This window comes from Pseudophryne corroboree, chromosome 3 (genome assembly GCF_028390025.1).
Source record: "Pseudophryne corroboree isolate aPseCor3 chromosome 3, aPseCor3.hap2, whole genome shotgun sequence".
NCBI classification, from domain to species: domain Eukaryota; kingdom Metazoa; phylum Chordata; class Amphibia; order Anura; family Myobatrachidae; genus Pseudophryne; species Pseudophryne corroboree.
This window is the reverse complement of record NC_086446.1, coordinates 452,466,447-452,486,597: the sequence shown is the minus strand read 5'-3', so window position 1 is coordinate 452,486,597 and position 20,151 is coordinate 452,466,447. Positions and strand designations below refer to the sequence as shown.

Below are 20,151 nucleotides of genomic sequence, written 5' to 3'. Positions count from 1 at the left end.
TTTAGGAAACGGCGAGGGGGAGACGTCTCGAATTCTAATTTGTACCCCTGAGATATCACCTGAAGGATCCAGGGGTCTACTTGCGAGTGAGCCCACTGCGCGCTGAAATTCATTGAGACGGGCCACCCACCGTGCCTGATTCTGCTTGTAAAGCCCCAGCGTATACTGAGGGCTTGGCAGAGGCGGGAGAGGGTTTCTGTTCCTGGGAACTGGCTGATTTCTGCAGCCTTTTTCCTCTCCCTCTGTCACGGGGCAGAAATGAGGAACCTTTTGCCCGCTTGTCCACGAAAAGACTGCGCCTGATAATACGGCGTCTTCTCATGTTGAGAGGCGACCTGGGGTACAAACGTGGAATTCCCAGCTGTTGCCGTGGCCACCAGGTCTGAAAGACCGACCCCAAATAACTCCTCCCCTTAATAAAAGCAATACTTCCAAATGCCGTTTGGAATACGCATCACCTGACCACTGACGTGTCCATAACCCTCTACTGGTAGAAATGGACAACGCGCTTAGACTTGATGCCAGTCGGCAAATATTCCGCTGTGCATCACGCATATATAGAAATGCATCTTTTAAATGCTCTATAGGCAAAAATATACTGTCCCTATCTAGGGTATCAATATTTTCAGTCAGGGAATCCGACCACGCCAACCCAGCACTGCACATCCAGGCTGAGGCGATTGCTGGTCGCAGTATAACACCAGTATGTGTGTAAATACCTTTTAGGATACCCTCCTGCTTTCTATCAGCAGGATCCTTAAGGGCGGCCATCTCAGGCGAAGGTAGAGCCCTTACAAGCGTGTGAGCGCTTTATCCACCCTAGGGGGTGTTTCCCAACGCACCCTAACCTCTGGCGGGAAAGGATATAATGCCAATAACATTTTAGAAATTATCAGTTGTTATCGGGGGAAACCCACGCATCATCACACACCTCATTTAATTTCTCAGATTCAGGAAAACTACAGGTAGTTTTTCCTCACCGAACATAATACCCCTTTTTTGGTGGTACTCGTATTATCAGAAATGTGTAAAACATTTTTCATTGCCTCATTCATGTAATGTGTGGCCCTACTGGAAGTCACATTCGTCTCTTCACCGTCGACACTGGAGTCAGTATCCGTGTCGGCGTCTATATCTGCCATCTGAGGTAACGGGCGCTTTAGAGCCCCTGACGGCCTATGAGACGTCTGGACAGGCACAAGCTGAGTAGCCGGCTGTCTCATGTCAACCACTGTCTTTTATACAGAGCTGACACTGTGACGTAATTCCTTCCAACAGTTCATCCACTCAGGTGTCGACCCCCTAGGGGGTGACATCACTATTACAGGCAATCTGCTCCGTCTCCACATCATTTTTCTCCTCATACATGTCGACACAAAAGTACCGACATACAGCACACACACAGGGAATGCTCTGATAGAGGACAGGACCCCACTAGCCCTTTGGGGAGACAGAGGGAGAGTTTGCCAGCACACACCAGAGCGCTATATATATATATACAGGGATAACCTTATATAAGTGTTTTTCCCCTTATAGCTGCTGTATAGTTAATACTGCGCCTAATTAGTGCCCCCCTCTCTTTTTTAACCCTTTCTGTAGTGTAGTGACTGCAGGGGAGAGCCAGGGAGCTTCCCTCCAACGGAGCTGTGAGGGAAAATGGCGCCAGTGTGCTGAGGAGATAGGCTCCGCCCCCTTATCGGCGGCCTTATCTCTTGTTTTTCTATGTATTCTGGCAGGGGTTAAATGCATCCATGTAGCCCAGGAGCTATATGTGATGCATTTTTTGCCATCCAAGGTGTTTTTATTGCGTCTCAGGGCGCCCCCCCCCCAGCGCCCTGCACCCTCAGTGACCGAAGTGTGAAGTGTGCTGAGAGCAATGGCGCACAGCTGCAGTGCTGTGCGCTACCTTGTTGAAGACAGGACGTCTTCTGCCGCCGATTTTCCGGACCTCTTCTGCCTTCTGGCTCTGTAAGGGGGCTGGCGGCGCAGCTCTGGGACCCATCCAAGCTGGGCCTGTGATCGTCCCTCTGGAGCTAATGTCCAGTAGCCTAAGAAGCCCAATCCACTCTGCACGCAGGTGAGTTCGCTTCTTCTCCCCTTAGTCCCTCGATGCAGTGAGCCTGTTGCCAGCAGGTCTCACTGAAAATAAAAAACCTAAACTAAAACTTTCACTAAGAAGCTCAGGAGAGCCCCTAGTGTGCACCCTTCTCGTTCGGGCACAGAGATCTAACTGAGGCTTGGAGGAGGGTCATAGGGGGAGGAGCCAGTGCACACCAGATAGTCCTAAAGCTTTCTTTAGATGTGCCCAGTCTCCTGCGGAGCCGCTATTCCCCATGGTCCTTACGGAGTCCCCAGCATCCACTTAGGACGTTAGAGAAATAATGTATATCTAGGAATTAGTTATATAGAAATTTGCATATTTTTGAAACTTTGCAAAGTTCAAAACACAAGTTTTCATTCCTCAAAACAGAAGCGATAAATGTCTGAATGTGTGCCAGGTCTTCTTCTATAATAACTTGCTCTACCTGTCCCTTACCTGGCTGTCTGCAGCATCATCACAGTGTTCTCCCCCTCATAGGTACATGCCGGAGTGAATGTCACATAGATATCGGGGATGCCACTGCAGCGAGAGTACCCATGCCCTCCACATGCCATCCTGCATTCCTCAATGCCTGTGCTGGCTACCCATGTAGTAAAGGCTTTCAGTCCAGCAGATAGGGCATGCAGCTGCAAACAGGTGGTACTAGTTATAATCACATAAATGGCTTACTCCAGTTACCACATGCCACAATTACACAGCAACATTGGCACACTTGTCCCATAGAACCATTCATTCCCAAGGCAAAAAAAAAAATAATTCAATTTTTCACCTCTGGAAGTTCACTCAGGTTCCCTTGATGAATGTCTCCAGTTATCCTGTGATATGTCTGGTTCATATATGAACCCACAAACTGGAATGCATATGCTGTGGCTAGTAGTGGGAAGAGCTTGTATTGCTGGGTCTGGAAGTCCAGGATTTGTGGTTCAGGCTCCCTGCAGGAAGAGAGAAACATTAGTGGAAAGCATTTTTGTATTCACAGCAGTTATCATTGAATCCTAAAGAAACTGGTTTGGTGAATAGAACTGTTGTAGGGTAAATACGTTTCATTTTCAAAGCTTCATACAGAAAACTATTCTAAACAAGAAGAGTTGAAGTGTTAGTGGTTTAATAATAATAATAATAATATTATACAAATAATAGGTTTATAGGGCAGAGTTTTAAGTCTTCAATCCACATAAATGTTAATAGCCTGAAGTCTATACTGTAGCTTTTATAGGGGTCTATTTAATATGAATCGCATTATTAGCGGCCAAGCTCGCACTGCAATATGCGATTGTACCGGGTCAATGTATCAATGAGCGCCCCACAAGGAGCCTGTCCCTGCGATACGCTGTGTGTGGAAGCAGGACTACTGTGCATGTGCGTTCCTGCTGAACACCCATGCATATCGGCCATGCCTGGGGAGGGTTCCGGGGGAATCAGGGTTTGCACTGTGTAGCCCATAGGCTTCGGCGGGCTACCACCATCTTCAGAAATTGATTAGTCTGACAGGCATTGCATCCCCCATCTAAACATATAGGGCATGCGGCTGCTGGCGGTAATGGAGGGATCGCAGCAGCTATTGGAGATAGCTGCATGCATTCAGGTGACACCAAATATTTGTGGCTAACCCACGAATATTTTTTGATAAATGGGCTCCATAATCTCCCTAACAACTCTTATTGTTTTAGTGAGGCTGTCTGTAGAGTGCTTCACATGCTGATCACAACACCATTAGCAGGCTGTCTGTAGGTTGCTGTTCTGGGTCAGCACAAGTCTGGATCTTGCTGTAATGACCCACTAAGTGGAGCAATGACAGCATTTATATGTAAACTGCATTTAAAAAAACCCTAAATGTATCCTAGCATTCCTTACAGTCACCTGCTTGGCTAAAAGAGTATTGTACCAGCAGCCACACAACAAGTAAGGAATGCCGTTCCCGACACTCAGATATATGAACTATATGTTGCGGTGCTAGGAATACTAACAATACACAGTAATTATGAATTGGGTAAAAAAAAAAAAAAAAAAATATTATAATTATATATATATATATATATATATATATATATATATATATATATATATATATAATGAAGGCAATTGTTTAAATTAACTCCTGTGAGTACAGACAATACATAACAACAATGTATCTCTGAATATAACAAAATTGTTTTTACTTTACACAATAGCAGGTATAGTATACAAAAAATCAGTTACAAAAAATAAAAACAACCTTAAAAACATCCAATATTCAGTATCTAGGTTTCTGCTTATAGGTAAATGGAAATGATTAAAACATTTACCTGTATACACTGAGAAAATGCCAATAATACATCCAAATAAAAAGACCAGCACTCTCAGTGTTTAGTTATTAATAGTTCCGCGGCTGTTAAACAGACAATTTCTATTGATCCAAATAGCCTTTCCTATGTAGAGTAGAAATGAAAGGCACTTGTGTAGCAGCAATGGAGCAGAGAGTACCTGATGTTGTGAGAGGGGAGTCCAGTCCGTGCTGCTCTGAGGAAAGGCAGCATGTGCACACTATTCTGCCAGAACCTGCGGATGGCACGCGTCTCTGCTCTACCCGCAGCAGTGAGCGCAGCCGCTGTTACAGAGAGAGGTTGCCTGGTGTTTCCATGGGTGGTTTGTGTTCCTTGGAAAATCTGGGGGTAACTACTGTAGCAATGATACATCTGATGGTGTGATGAATGGGAAGTTCTCTGTTCCACTTCGCTGGATGGTGAACACAGGCTGGTTAATGATGCAAGTGGTAGTGCTGGATTTTCTGTGGCAGTAAATCAGGGGGCTCTGAACCACTGTTTTCCATGCCCTTCTGTTGGTTTTGTCAATGCTCCATTACTGCTACACAGGTGCTTTTCCTTTCTACACTACATAGGAAAGGCTATTTGGATCAATATAATTTAGTCTGTTTAACAGCTAATAGCTAAACACCTGGAGTGCTGGACTTTTTATTTTGATGCTATATTGACTTATTCTCAGTGTGTACAGATATCTGGTTCATTCATCTCCATTTACCTACTGTAACAGCAGAAATGTAGATACTGAATATTGGATGTTTTTAAGATTTTGCTTTTTGGTTTTTTTGGGTGTTTTTTTTTTTTTTTTTACTGAAAGTTTACATACCTACGTTTGTGTAAAAAAAAAAAACATTTTGTTATATTCAGCAATACATGGTTATTATCTTCTTACCCCATATTCTAGCACTTGTACTGTTTCAATAGCCACAAGCTGGCCATTGCTGGTAGTGCCCAGAATATATTATACATTTATGCAGCAGCTCAAACATAAGAATATAACAATATTTGGGTTCAGATTTCACTGCAAATTGAATCTGAAATCCAAGGACACATAGCAATCGTTTCTGGGAGAGAAAATAAAATAAACCATATTATCGTTTCGGTATATTATGTAATAGCATTTGCTGGTATTCTTAAATATGGTTTCAGTGCAACTCTATTAGGAACAGAGTAGGGCAGACTCACCCAGGCCTGATCTCAGACTGATGTCGTACAGCACTATAGCGGACAGCAATGGTGCAAGCCCGTGACAGGCTCCGAGCAGAATCTCCCACAATCATGGAGCGGATAAACACCATAGTGCCATACGTGAGTTTGTCACTGAGTGGCTTCACATATGTTCCATCCGGTTCCACCTATAAAGGATTAAGTGGATAGCACACCTGCTTATTTATTGAAGTCAGTGACATGAGATACGGGAAGCATCTTCACATAATATAACATCATGCACCAAGAACTATTTTGGCATTCAGCTGAAGTCAAAACAGTGCAGCTATTCAGTTTTAGTTTTACCTGATAAATTGCTATTTGGACTTTAAATATGTTTATGTGTCAGGATTAAATAGAATAAGTTACAAGTGGCAGCTGCAAGCCATATACTTACTACATGGCGACCGGTAGACTCACAATAATTGTTCTGCCCATTTAGATTTACATACAAATAAACTACAGTAGTTGTTAACTTCTAGGATAAAATCTGATGTACCATCAACACCATGTGCCCAGAAGGTCGTTACCTGAGCATATTTCATGAGCATGTTTTCTCGTGGGATCCGGAACTTGTCGAACTTCAGGAACCCATTGTCTGTTTCATCAAAACCAAATTTGGGTCCAATGTCTCCAACAGTGACTCCTGTAGTGGTTATAAGAAGTATGAGTTATAGGTCTATTCCATGCAATTCATTGATTGGGCTCATTGAGGAGTCTGGCAATAAAAATGTAATAAGTTGCATAACACCCACCTGGCAGAGGCTCATGAGTGCCCAGCTGGCGAATGGGAACTATAAAGGCATGAAGCCCTTTGCACTCCCCTTGGGTGTAGAGTTGTGCCAGCACTACAGCATGATTTGAGGTCTTCCCCACTACAAACCAAAGGACAAAACCATCAACACAAGAGAAAAAATAGGTTGGAATGAGGTTTGTAATGAAAATTATAACTAGGAGCTGGTTTTAACAGACAAATAGGCTTTTCTTAAAAATAATAATAAAAGGTAAAATGTTATATAATACAGCAAAGTGTTCTTCTAATATTAGTTAGGAGGGTCCACTAATCGTTTTTTTTTTTTTAAATTGCTGTACATTATTACTGGGAAGTTACTATTTTCCAGTTATTCAATAAAAAGTATTAACCACTTGCCTGACATGGTTGCATCAGATGCGACCAATCAGAATCGCCCACTGGGCAGCTGCTGGTAGAAAATCTTCCAGCAGCCACCAATCTCAGTGGAACCTACTGGCCCTCTGCTCTCTTGTTCCCTCCTCTGCCTATTTCTGGTGATCGGGCAGCCCGGTGTCACATCCCCACCCCCAGAATCCGTATGAATGACCGGCGCACAGGATACAGATGCCGGGATCCCATTTAAAATCCCAACAGGGGGAATAGAGGGTAATTCCCCCTCTCCCTTACCCTCTTGGTTTTGTAGCCTAAACCTAACCTCCCCCTTTAGTGCCTGAACCTAACCACCCCCCAGGTGCATAAATCTAACCTTCCATCCCCGCTGCCTAAACAAAAAAACTCCTCTCCTGCAGCCTGACTCTAACCTCCCCCGGGTGGATGCCTAACCCTAACACCCCCCCTTCCCGTCCCTAAACCTAACTCGCTAGATGTCGGCTGTCGGGATTCAGGCGTCTATCTCCTGCCCCTTTCGGAGTTCCGGCGCCGGGATTCCAGCATCACTATTTCGTCTGCTGGGATCCCAACAGCCGGCGTATTCACCACATCCCCCCTACCCAACGGCTGCAACGAATAGCAACCACTGGGCAAATGTAAAACAAGTTGCCCTGTGTACACCCAGCAGCTGCAAAGAGGAGCAGCCACTGGGTAAAAAACACGATGTTGTATTGTTCCGATAATATAATAATTAAAGGAAATTGTATTGAATACGTATTAAATAGATGTCCTTAACCTAATTCAATCATTTAAAAAAAACTTGACAATTTCTGAGCGTTTAAAAAAAAAAAAAAAAATCTTAGCCAGTTAAGTGGTTAATGGTTCTTGAACAGAACAACAGATGCAGGAATCCAAAAGGACATCAGCTTCTGTTGTGACATTGCTCTAAGTCAAAGCCAATGGGAAAGCTATTTTTGCTATGTGTCCTTGTATTTCATACTATATACTAAGGCTTATTACAGTATTCATTTAACTAGCTCAACCATCTGGATCTTGATGTGAAATCCCAGTCTCTACCCCCTGTGGTATCTTACACCCTCCTGGCCACCACTTGATGGAGGACACTGTGGGGCTGTGCAGGATGAACTCCTGGCTAGATGGATCATAGGTGGCTGTTGTCTCCAACCCTCGCAAGTGGGTTCCTGTAGTGAAGAGACAAAGGGAAAAAAAAGGGTGTCAAACAAAAAGGACACAGAGCAACCCTTCGGACCTCCCAAACAATGGTAAAGGACTTGGCAGTGTTACCCCTCCCAGAGAAATCTAAAGGACATCTATTCTCAAATCTACGGTCATTAACCTATATAGGATTATAGTTTAACCCCTGATAAATGCCAGTGATGGCAATAGATGGTTACCATGTCCCATTTCTGTCTGAGCGTACGTCCCAATGATCTCCAAGTTCCAGGCAGGCATGAAGAGGCGTTCCTGCTGCTCGGGAGTAGCTTGGCCCAGTAGAGTGGGCAAAAACATGCCTAAATGGAGGTCAAGGGGCTCAGGGCGGCCCCGGTGTACAAAGCTGCAGAGGAATGAGGATGGGGCAAGGATGGGGAAAGTACACAGGAAGAATGATTTGCAGATAGAAGATTAGGAATGAGGGTTATGAAGAAATTGTAAAGGGGTTAGTTTTTATGGTACAGGAAGAATGATTACACAAGGTAAGAGACAAGAAAGGGAGAGAGACAATAATATGGTGAGTGAATTGATTTGTGAGGAAATCGACTGAACAGACATGCCAACCTTAATCACTTGACCCCTGTGCACGAGATATTGATGAAGGCTTAACGATTACATGAGCGATTCAGCCTGCATCAGTAAAGGCAACAGAGGTATACTATATACAACCAAAACACTGATACAATATAACATAGATTACTACTTTCTTTCAACAAAAATACATTACTACATACTGCACAGACAAAAAAAAAAGACAGAAATTTAAAAGAAGTTAGACATAGTTGTTATTAAATATTGTGCTGTTTCTCCAGGCACCATGCTCTTTAATGAACAGAGCTGCAGTGTAATTGCATTAACAAAATCTGTATCTTCTGTCCACAACTGAAATACACCAAGGAAAAAAAAAAATACTCTTGCAAGAATAAGGGAATGGTTGAAAGCACTATTATACCCCTTTCACACCGCCAATGCTGGATCCCACCCAGGAATTGGAAACGGGTCCTTCCCAGGTGGGATCCGGAATTGGACGCAGCTGCTGGCTTCCCCGACCCGGCGGCAATATGCCAGGCGGATTGCCATAGCGGTGGGGGGCGGGTCCAGCAGCAGGGGCGGAGATGGGAGATGAGATCATCTCCGCGCCACCTCTCCCTGTTGTAGTGAACGGGTCCCAGGTGGATGCCCATTTACGCTGCTACTGACCCGGTATTCAACCCGGGAATAACACTGCTTTATTACCGGGTTGAATTGCCGGGTCAGGCGACCCGGGATTTCGGCTATGGCGCTTTCACACCGCACACTGACCCTTGTCGACCCGGCAATATGCCGGGTCAATACTGGGTTATTTGTGTGGTGTGAAAGAGGTATTATTGTGGCAATAGATGTAATTAGGATTTTTTTTTATACGTTTTATTTAAATTCATTTATTTTTTATGAGGACTTCGTTTTGGTAATAATGCCAAGCAAAGTCTCTGACGACAACGGACAGGTCCATGGCCAACTTTCTATAAACTAAAGGGGATCAACTTAAATATTTTTTTCGGACAAAAACACATAGGGTGGAATTCAATTGTTAGTGTTGCTGGCAGTCAGTAGAAGGCGCCCAACAGAGCTATTCAATGGTTGCTCCGTTCGGACACGATCAGCTGCCAGCACTGGCATTTCAGCGTGTTACCACCGAGGGTGGCGAGCTGAAATAAGCGGAAAGTGACCAATTTCAGCACTAAAACTGGACTTTTCTTAGCGCGCCCATTACCTTGGTTGGGTTTAGCTGCTTTATTTGTTGTTAGATACATATTAGAAGTATATAATATGTTCCAATACAGCTTTGTTTTTATCAAAGTGCGCTACTTTGAAGGACATTTTAATAGGTTACAATACAATACTGTGCTGCTGCTGCTACTACTACAACAAAAAACTAAATTAAAAAAGTGTTAACCCTCTTTTTAGACAATTGTAACAAAGTATGAATCAGTTCCTGCACAGACTATATGATAAACCAGAATCTAACAGGTATATTGGCCCAAAAATGGAATATCCTTAATGAAAGAGCAATGGTGGTCATTCTGAGTTGATCGCTAGCTGCATTTGTTCGCAGCACAGCGATCAGGCTAAAAAACAGCAGTGCAACGCGCGACGTACAGGCACAACGAACGATGCAGTTTTGCACAGGGTCTAGCGATGCATTTCAGTCGCACAGTAGTGATTGACATGAAGTTGGCGTTTCTGGGTGGCAACTGACCATTTTCAGGGAGTGTTCGGAAAAACGCAGGCGTGCCAGGGAAAACGCAGGCGTGGCTGGGCAAACGCTGGGCGGGTTTGTGACGTCAAATTCGGAACTGAATAGTCTGAAGTGATCGCAAGCGCAAGTAGGTTTTGAGCTATTCTGAAACGACACAAAAAATTTTTGCAGGCGCTCTGCGATACAACCGTTCGCACTTCTGCTAAGCTAAAATACACTCCCAGTGGGCGGTGGCATAGCGTTTGCACGGCTGCTAAAAACTGCTAGCGAGCGATCAACTCGGAATGACCCCCAATAATCGTTTGTCTGGTGGTGCTACCTTCAAGTTTACAATGCAACTGTGCCATACTGAATATTCCTGTGCTCCGCTACTACAGTTCAGGCTTATCCCGTGCCTTGTGTCCACAATGATGCTGGTAACTGACTACGGATTTGAAATGCTGTTTGTTGTATATGGGAAATAATTTTTATTACTAGTATTTACTAGTCATTATACACAGTCAAGTCACATTATTATGACCAACTCCTATATTTGATGTAGACAGTGCGTAGCCCATGAAGTTTGTCACGTGTCGTGCGCTGGCTTGGTGGGCATATAAGGTGTGTGATAGACAGTCTGCACACATATCACTCGTTACGGTCATGGGTAAAAGGGGCAATTTGTCAAAGTTGCAAAAAGGGATGATTATCGGCTTTCAGGCCAAGGGTGGCGGTATTTCTGAAACAGCATAGTGTGTGAACTGTTCACGTGCTGCTGTGGTGAAGGTGTATCATGACTGGGCAAATGGCACCACTGCAAACAGCTGACGTATAAACTGCCACTGATGTGAGAGCTGAACGTCTGCTATGAAGGTGCGTGAGGCTCAACCATCACGCTACAGTGGAGCGGCTCACAGTTAACACAGACCTGGGGGCTACCAGACGTGTGTCTAAAATGACAGTTCAGCAAACCCTGCGACGTCATAATAATGTGACTCGACCATGTATGTTAACTGTTTTTTGTTCATTATATTTCACCTCTCCCCTTTTATTTTACATATTCTTTTACCTTGGGGTAGACTTTTTTTCTCTTTTATTGTTTATTTGTGGTTTATTTAGATACTTCTGCTTTAGAAATGACTAAGGGTTAAGTCTTATTATTTCATACCTTTCACAATCCTTTTATTGAGTGCCCCTATATGAAGCCCCTTTTTGCTTTTCCTGTTTTTATATACTGTACAAATATTGTTCACCTGGATTGGTGAACTACAGAAATGGTGGATACAGTTATACTTGAAAGAGTTTGCTACATTTAGTCAGATGAAGGTAGTAGTGAATATGGGGCAGCAGGAGAAACAACACACATTTGAAATAGTTTATTTCTACCATTCAGCTTTTTTATGTTAGTAAATGAATTTAGTACCAGAGAGACACACAAGAACAGTCAGGGAGAAGGAAGTCGGGGGTGGTATTCAGCATGGCAGCTGTTGGAATCCCGGTGCTCAGTATACCGGCAAATATTCTCCCTCTTGGGGGTCCACGAACCCCCTGGAGGGAGAATAAATAACGTGGTTCACCCGCAAGGGGCTCATTTGTGCTCGCCCAGCTGTCGGTATGCCGGCGGTTGGGATTCCGGCGTCGGTATGCTGGTCGCTGGGATCCCGGCCGCCCGCATACCATACTACACCCAAAGGCGGAGATGGGTAGAAAGGGAATATCCTCAGTCCTCATACATATGGCCCTCAGTAGAGCTTTCTAGTGTAAATCATAATTTACTATGTTCTGACAAGGAAGATAAGTTTTTCTCTGTATCAGAACAGATATGCGACTGATTTCCCTAACATATTCTCTTGAAACGAAAAAAAAAAAAAAAAAAAGTGTGCGCAGTGCCAGGAAATGTTGGCATGCGCATCAAATGAGTGATAGAGGCTTTAGCAATTTAGGAGCCATTCAACTTAAATAGATCCCTAGCCTAGGCATAGGGCTGCATGAAAAAAAAGTGTCAGCAGCCAGATGTAACACAGCTCCCTGTGTGCTGTATTACACCGCTTATGTTTCTCTTCCACAGCTAAATGACTACCTGCCGCTCTGCCAGTGTTGTCCACCCCCCCACACACCCACCGCCACCACCCACATCCCTCTTCCCCAGCGCTGCCCTTTTCCCCACACCCAAACTAACCATGCCCCAGCTCGGTCTGTGCATATGTGCCAATGACTTGCAGTCTCCCGGCAAGAGGCACCCACTTCTTGGACTGAGAGTCGCTGCACTGATTTACCAGCACGTTGGAGAACATGCTAAAATGTAAACCCAGGGGATCCGTCTGAGAGCCCAGGCCAGTTCTACAGGAGAGAGACAAGGACGATAAGCAGGGGAATGGTGGAGGAGGAGAGGAAGGTAGACAGCTATTAAGAATGTAAATTATTGCTAGTCTCACACATCATCTTCACCCACAATTCATTAACATGTGACAGGCCTTGTCTGATACTCATTCACAATATATACATCATGGCAGTACGGATGGTGTAATGGTTAGCATTACTGCCTCACAGAACTGAGGTCATGGGTTCGATTCCCACCATGGCCCTAACTGTGTGGAGTTTGTATATTCTCTCTGTACTTGCGTGCGTTTCCTCCGGGTACTCAGGTTTCCTCCCACAATCCAAAAATATACCGGTAGGTCAATTGGATCCCAACAAAAATTAACCCTAGCGTGAATATGTGTGCGTGTACGTGTGGTAGGGAATATAGATTGTAAGCTCAACTGGGGAAGGGACTGATGTGAATGGGCAAGTACTCTCTGTAAAGCGCTGCGGAATATGTGCATGCTATATAAATAGCTAGTAATAAATAATAATAAATAAAATGTTTTCTGGGTGTGAATTATTATTATCTACACTAAAAAAAAAAAAAAAAAAAAGTCTAGTCTATAGGTCTTCCACTAACGGTACACATGCATTAGGTCGACAGGGTCAAAAGGTCAACATAGAATAAGTAGACAGTAGGAATGGTTAAAAGTATCAAAACTTTGACATGGAAATGGTCAACACAAAAAAGTTAGACAGATTTTATTTATTTATTTCTGGAGGTGTTTTGTCACTTTTCTGACACAAACACACCGGGTGTAGTATGGTATGCCGGCGGCCGGGCTCCCGGCGACCAGCATACCGGCGCCGGGAACCCAACCGCCGGCATACCGACAGTGTGACGAGCGCAAATGAGCCCCTTGCGGGCTCGCCGCGCTACGCTATTTGATTCTCCCTCCAGGGGGGTCGTGGACCCCCACGAGGGAGAATATATGTCGGTATGCCGGGTGTCGGGATTCCAGCGCCGGTATACTGTGCGCCGGGATCCGGACATTCGGCATACTGAAGACCACCCAACACACCCCATTAGTGTACGCTTCGGGCAAGGTGCCTCACTCTGCTGCCGCTGCACAGGTTACTATTCCCAATCATAGTTCACCTGGATGGTAAAGTATGAAAAAGTTGACGGGGGACGGGATATATATATATTATATATATTTGTGTAGCCCTGCACTCCCTCGACTGAGTCCGTGCCCCGGTGCCTTCAGGAATAATGCTCAATAAAGGAAATAAATGCTGCAGCACTCAGGGTCTTGTAACAGAAGATGTGTATTGGTAGACAATTACATCAACCACGCACCAACGTTTCGGGGAGTTCAACCCCTTTGTCAAGGTGTAAGTGACACAGGGGTTGAACTCCCCGAAACGTTGGTGCGTTGTTGATGTAATTGTCTACCAATACACATCTTCTGTTACAAGACCCTGAGTGCCACAGCATTTATTTCCTTTAATATAATATATACAGGTTGAGTATCCCATATCCAAATATTCCGAAATACGGAATATTCCGAAATACGGACTTTTTTGAGTGAGAGTGAGATAGTGAAACCTTTGTTTTTTGATGGCTCAATGTACACAAACTTTTTTTAATACACAAAGTTATTAAAAATATTGTATTAAATGACACCCAGGCTGTGTGTATAAGGTGTATATGAAACATAAATGAATTGTGTGAATGTACACACGCTTTGTTTAATGCACAAAGTTATAAAAAATATTGTCTAAACTGACCTTCAGGCTGTGTGTATAAGGTGTATATGTAACATAAATGCATTCTGTGCTTATATTTAGGTCCCATCGCCATGATATCTCATTATGGTATGCAATTATTCCAAAATACGGAAAAATCCGATATCCAAAATACCTCTGGTCCCAAGCATTTTGGATAAGGGATACTCAACCTGTATATTAAATTTTATATATATATATATATATATATATATATATATATATATATATATATATATATATATATATATATATATATATATATATATATATACATATACACACACAACGAGAGAGGGACGGCGGCACTCAGAGACTTTCACTTTCAAAGGTATTGAAGCAAAGGGTGCATTTATTGGTTGGGCTTCAGGGATTAGATGGGTATTATACCTGTTATACATTTAATGTTAGATGTTTAATGATGTCGAGATTATTTTTACTCCAGTGTATATTAATTTATTGATTTCTGGTCCGAACAGTCCTGATGTGACAGGACCCAACATGGTCCCATTTGGACCCCGCTGGGTTATTAGCAGTTATTATCTTGTGCAATTCTACACATTTCCACTTATACACTAGCATTGTTTGTTCATTCTAATATTCATTTTTTATCTATTGTATGGTATTACACTTGTTTTTAATGCATTTTTTCATGTATTTATTCACAGTAGTTTTGGTAGGTTCTAATTCAGTACTACATGTCACATATGTTTTGTGAGGCAGCGCAGCGTTGCGACGCTGCGTCGCATCTCCATGGTTACCGTCTTTCCTTTGTCGGCAGCCACGTCACTGGGAGGTCCGAGGCGCGGGATGACGCGACTTCCGGAAACTGCATGCCACACGCTGCCGGAAGCGCGGGCTCCGTACACCGGACAGCTGGGACGTGGAGGCGGACGTAGGTTCACGGTACAGGTAAGGTATTTAAGTTGTTTTTTGTTGCACAATCACTAGTTTGCAGTGTCCTGAAGAAGGGGGTCCGTCCCCCGAAACGTTGACCAATAAATGCACCCTTTGCTTCAATACCTTTGAAAGTGAAAGTCTCTGAGTGCCGCCGTCCCTCTCTCGTTGTGCATATTGGGGTTGCCATACCCCTAGGAGGGCACCGGAGCAATACCCCCACGGGGACAACGGAGTGCCGGGCTGCTTCCATGTTCGTTCTATCTATCTATCTATCTATATATATATATATATATATATATATATATATATATATATATATATATATACACACACACACACACACACACATATATATATATACATATATACATACACATATATACACATATATATATACATACATACATACATACATACATACATACAGGTTGAGTATCCCATATCCAAATATTCCGAAATACGGAATATTCCGAAATACGACTTTTTTGAGTGAGAGTGACATACTGAAATCTTTGTTTTCTGTTGCTCAATGTACTCAAACTTTGTTTAAAACACAAAGTTATTAAAAATATTGTATTAAATGACCTTCAGGCTGTGTGTATAAGGTGTATATGAAACATAAATGAATTGTGTGCTTAGACTTGGGTCCCATCGCCATGATATCTCATTATGGTATGCAATTATTCCAAAATACGGAAAAATCTGATATCCAAAATACCTCTGGTCCCAAGCATTTTGGATAAGGGATACTCATCCTGTAAAATATATAAATATATATATATATATATATATATATATATATATATATATATATATTTTTTTTTTTTTTTTTTTTTTTTTTTTCAAAAAAAAAAAAAAACCTTGGCCTTACCATGTGTGTCACCCATTGTCTTGTCGGCCTTTTGACCATGTTGACCTAATGCATGTCTACCATTACTGGTAGACCTATAGACTGTAGACCTTTTTAGTGTAGATCTATAATGTAAGAGTAGCCTGTAAATATGTGGACCTTAGTGCTAGGAGGGACCATTTCTATAACAGCACTTTGGTCACTTAAATTATTTACATAGTACCAAGCAAGTGACAGACAGACCGAGAGACAGGTGGCAGGGGTTCAATATGGTATGCCGGCGGTCGGGCTCCCGGCGATCAGCATACCGGCGCCGGAAGCCCGACCGCCGGCTTACCGACAGTGTGGCGAGTGCAAATGAGCCCCTTGCGGGCTCGCTGCGCTCGCCACGCTACGGGCACGGTGGCGCGCGCCACGCTATTTTATTCTCCCTCCAGGGGGGTCGTGGACCCCCACGAGGGAGAATAAGTGTCGGTATGCCGGCTGTCGGGATTCCGGCGCCGGTATACTGTGCGCCGGGATCCCGTCAGTTGGCATACTGAAGACCACCCGGTGGCAGTACCCCACTGCATAAGACACTGAATACTAGGGCACAGGTGAACAAGAAAAGGGTGTGTAGGAGTCACGTCACTGTGTACATCCCACAATGAGAGGCTACATGAAAACACAGAATGAAGGGAAAATAATAAGAAACAGCAGTTTAATTATTAACTACCAATATAACAGCTAAGAAAAGAGAAACTACAGACAGCGCTTGCAGATTTCTTATTAAAATAAATTTATGAATTATTTTTTATCTCAATGATAAATTTCCACTAATATTATTATAGTACCAAAACTAAAAAAATCATTCCCTTGCCTTAACAACAAATTTGCATGTATAATTACTAAAACCACATTAATACTTCATATTACATATAATAAAACATTCAATGCTCTGCTCCTTATATCAATTTAGCTAACCCTTTTAGTGCTGAAAAGATACAGTAGTTTCAATGGATAGTGTTGCATTTAGTTGTTACAAAGTTTACAGCAACTGAGTCCGTGGTTAGGTTACTTATTTCCACTCAGTTCTCTGCTGAATCCTTTCTTTGGTAGTTGTGATCTTAAGTTGGATATTTATGACACTAAGTGAGATATACTGTGGGTGAAGGGGATTGCATTTAATCACACACAGTCCGTGTAAAATCCAGTAGTTTTTTCCTTCCTTCTTTCTCCCCTTCCTCACTTTAAAGTGACACTGATCCAGTTAGCAGTAGTTTAAACATGCATAGCTTTTTGGAGCAGTGAGGTTAATAAGTGAAGTCACAATTTTTACAAAACATGGCCATGTTAGATTTTAATTACCACTCCGCCTCAGGTTAATGATTCTGTAGTACTCCCGGCTCTGGTGCTGATTGACCTTTCGTGGTGAGCCTTATCCGGAGATACGTCCAAATTCTTCCTGGTGCTCGGCGGTGGTGAATAGAGTTGTTACTGTTACTGGCAGGTAACAACTCTATTCACCACCGCCGAGCACCAGGAAGAATTTGGACGTATCTCCGGATAAGGCTCACCACGAAAGGTCAATCAGCACCAGAGCCGGGAGTACTACAGAATCATTAACCTGAGGCGGAGTGGTAATTAAAATCTAACATGGCCATGTTTTGTAAAAATTGTGACTTCACTTATTAACCTCACTGCTCCAAAAAGCTATGCATGTTTAAACTACTGCTAACTGGATCAGTGTCACTTTAAAGTGAGGAGGGGGAGAAAGAAGGAAGGAAAAAACTACTGGATTTTACACGGACTGTGTGTGATTAAATGCAATCCCCTTCACCCACAGTATATCTCACTTAGTGTCATAAATATCCAACTTAAGATCACAACTACCAAAGAAAGGATTCAGCAGAGAACTGAGTGGAAATAAGTAACCTAACCACGGACTCAGTTGCTGTAAACTTTGTAACAACTAAATGCAACACTATCCATTGAAACTACTGTATCTTTTCAGCACTAAAAGGGTTAGCTAAATTGATATAAGGAGCAGAGCATTGAATGTTTTATTATATGTAATATGAAGTATTAATGTGGTTTTAGTAATTATACATGCAAATTTGTTGTTAAGGCAAGGGAATGATTTTTTTAGTTTTGGTACTATAATAATATTAGTGGAAATTTATCATTGAGATAAAAAATAATTAATAAATTTATTTTAATAAGAAATCTGCAAGCGCTGTCTGTAGTTTCTCTTTTCTTAGTTTTCTTTTATATTTGAAGAGGGTTGGGAAGTCCCTCTGTGTATAGTGAGCTGCATGCAGATTTGGGACATATACATGTTGTTAATTAAACAAATTTAATTATATTGGCGCCAGGGGAGCTACTTTAGTGTAGTTGTTTTTTTATTTCAGTATAACAGCTACTTCATGCTCTCTCCTGGGTCTCTTTTCTTTTTAGAACATACACAGTGTACAGTACAAGGAACTAGGCAAAATGTGAAACTTGACGGTGTCTCTTTAAAATAAACTAGTAATATATCTCAATGCAGAAAAGCTTTTAATAGAGTATGACCATCAATATAAACCATTGAAGTGAGACATTGGCCATAGAACAATGGGCCCCAATTACACAAAATCTGGGAAAATCCTCCATCTGCGTTAGGATCAGGGAGACAGTTTGCAAGCTTTATTTTATTTGGTATCTGGTTCCCTCCAAGATTTAAGCAATTGTTCTTCAAACCTCAGGTTTTATGCTGGAGTAAATGTGCCCGATGGCGGGCATACACACGGTGATATTGCACAGCGACATCATGCCACGGCTTGGCCGTGCATGCAGCTTTGGACAAGGAGTCTAAATTGAGCTGCATGCACAGCCCACACAAAGGGTCGTTAACGAGACCGCGCATTGGCAATTGTCAGCTGCATACACATTGAGCGATATAGTAAGCAATATCGCTCAGGAGGATAAAAATGAGCGATATCGCTTTATATATCGCCTAGTGTGTATGCAGCGTAAGGATCCCGCACTCACCACTACACACATGCAGTGATAAATAGAGAAATTTTTAATTCTACAAAATTCCTAAACATCTTTTATGGTCATATGGTCCACATGGCTTTCATATAGTAATGTGGCACCTTTACCATAGAGAAGAATAGATGATGGGTATGAGATGTACAATTATGAGGTCTTTGTCAAAAGACTATATACTACTGTATATGCATTAATATAGATTCATTTAAATGACTCCCCCTCCACCTAATTTTTCTCCGTCCCTAGTTCTCATCTCTTTCCGCAATGGTTAACTTCTCAAAAATATCCCATCTAAGCTTACATATCTCAAACTTGTTCTTATGTGTAGATGATGACGGATATCTCATTAGTCCCGCATATGTACCTGTCCCCTTCTCGCTATAGTCTGAAATGACTCTCTTTTATTTGAAAAACATTTTTTTAAAAAGAAAAACCTAAAAGAATTTTGGTAAAGAAACAAAAACAAACAAACAAACAAAGGAAACTGTTTATTCTGTTACCTACAATACTATTTATTAATTGGTTCAGGTGGTTTCCTTTTATCCATGTTAAAGAGGAAGCTGACGTTTAAAATTCTTGTTCATCTGCCTTCATTCTGTGTTGTCACGTAGCCTCTCAGTGTGGGCTGCACACAGTGACTGTGTGACCTCTGCACACCCTGCCCTTGTTTCCCTGTGCTCTGGTATTCAGCTTCTTATACTACGTTTTACTGCCACCTGTCTGTTACTTGTTTAGAACTATGCTGTTAGTTACACAGACCAAAGTGCTGGTTTACTAATGGTCCCTCCTAGCACCAAAGTCCAAAGGTTTACAAGTTGACCTTACAATATACTTATACTCATAACTAAAATAATCTTAAATGAGACAACAGTAGAACAATAAAATGGACAGAAGAATAAAATAAGAAAGCCAATTAAAATATCTATAATGCTCAATCTCTGGCAGTAGCAAACAGTTATTATCAACCCTTAATCATTACAAACACATACCACCCCAAAGAATGTGTCTGTACGGTTTGAAATGGGAAGCCTATACATATATGCACAATGATTTTTAAAAATAAGATATATTTTTTAATATTTTAGCTCACTGACTATTATTTGTTGCGGATACAAT

The 20,151-nt window shown here is 42.3% G+C and overlaps 1 protein-coding gene across 2 annotated transcripts in view; it reads right to left on the bottom strand.

Annotated features, from left to right (window-relative positions):
* ACOX1 (acyl-CoA oxidase 1) overlaps nt 1-20,151 on the bottom strand; it is a 59,521-nt gene that overhangs the window by 36,540 nt on the left and 2,830 nt on the right. Inside the window, exons 3-9 of one of the 2 annotated variants that reach the window (XM_063960566.1) lie at nt 12,361-12,521; nt 7,825-7,932; nt 6,363-6,482; nt 6,138-6,253; nt 5,587-5,756; nt 2,871-3,033; nt 2,537-2,727 (exon numbers count right to left, since the gene is read on the bottom strand). In XM_063960566.1, the coding sequence (XP_063816636.1) occupies nt 2,537-2,727; nt 2,871-3,033; nt 5,587-5,756; nt 6,138-6,253; nt 6,363-6,482; nt 7,825-7,932; nt 12,361-12,521 (1,029 nt within the window). Of the gene's footprint in view, nt 1-2,536; nt 2,728-2,870; nt 3,034-5,586; nt 5,757-6,137; nt 6,254-6,362; nt 6,483-7,824; nt 7,933-8,145; nt 8,307-12,360; nt 12,522-20,151 lie in introns of both variants that reach the window. The other variant, XM_063960565.1, reaches the window with a different exon arrangement.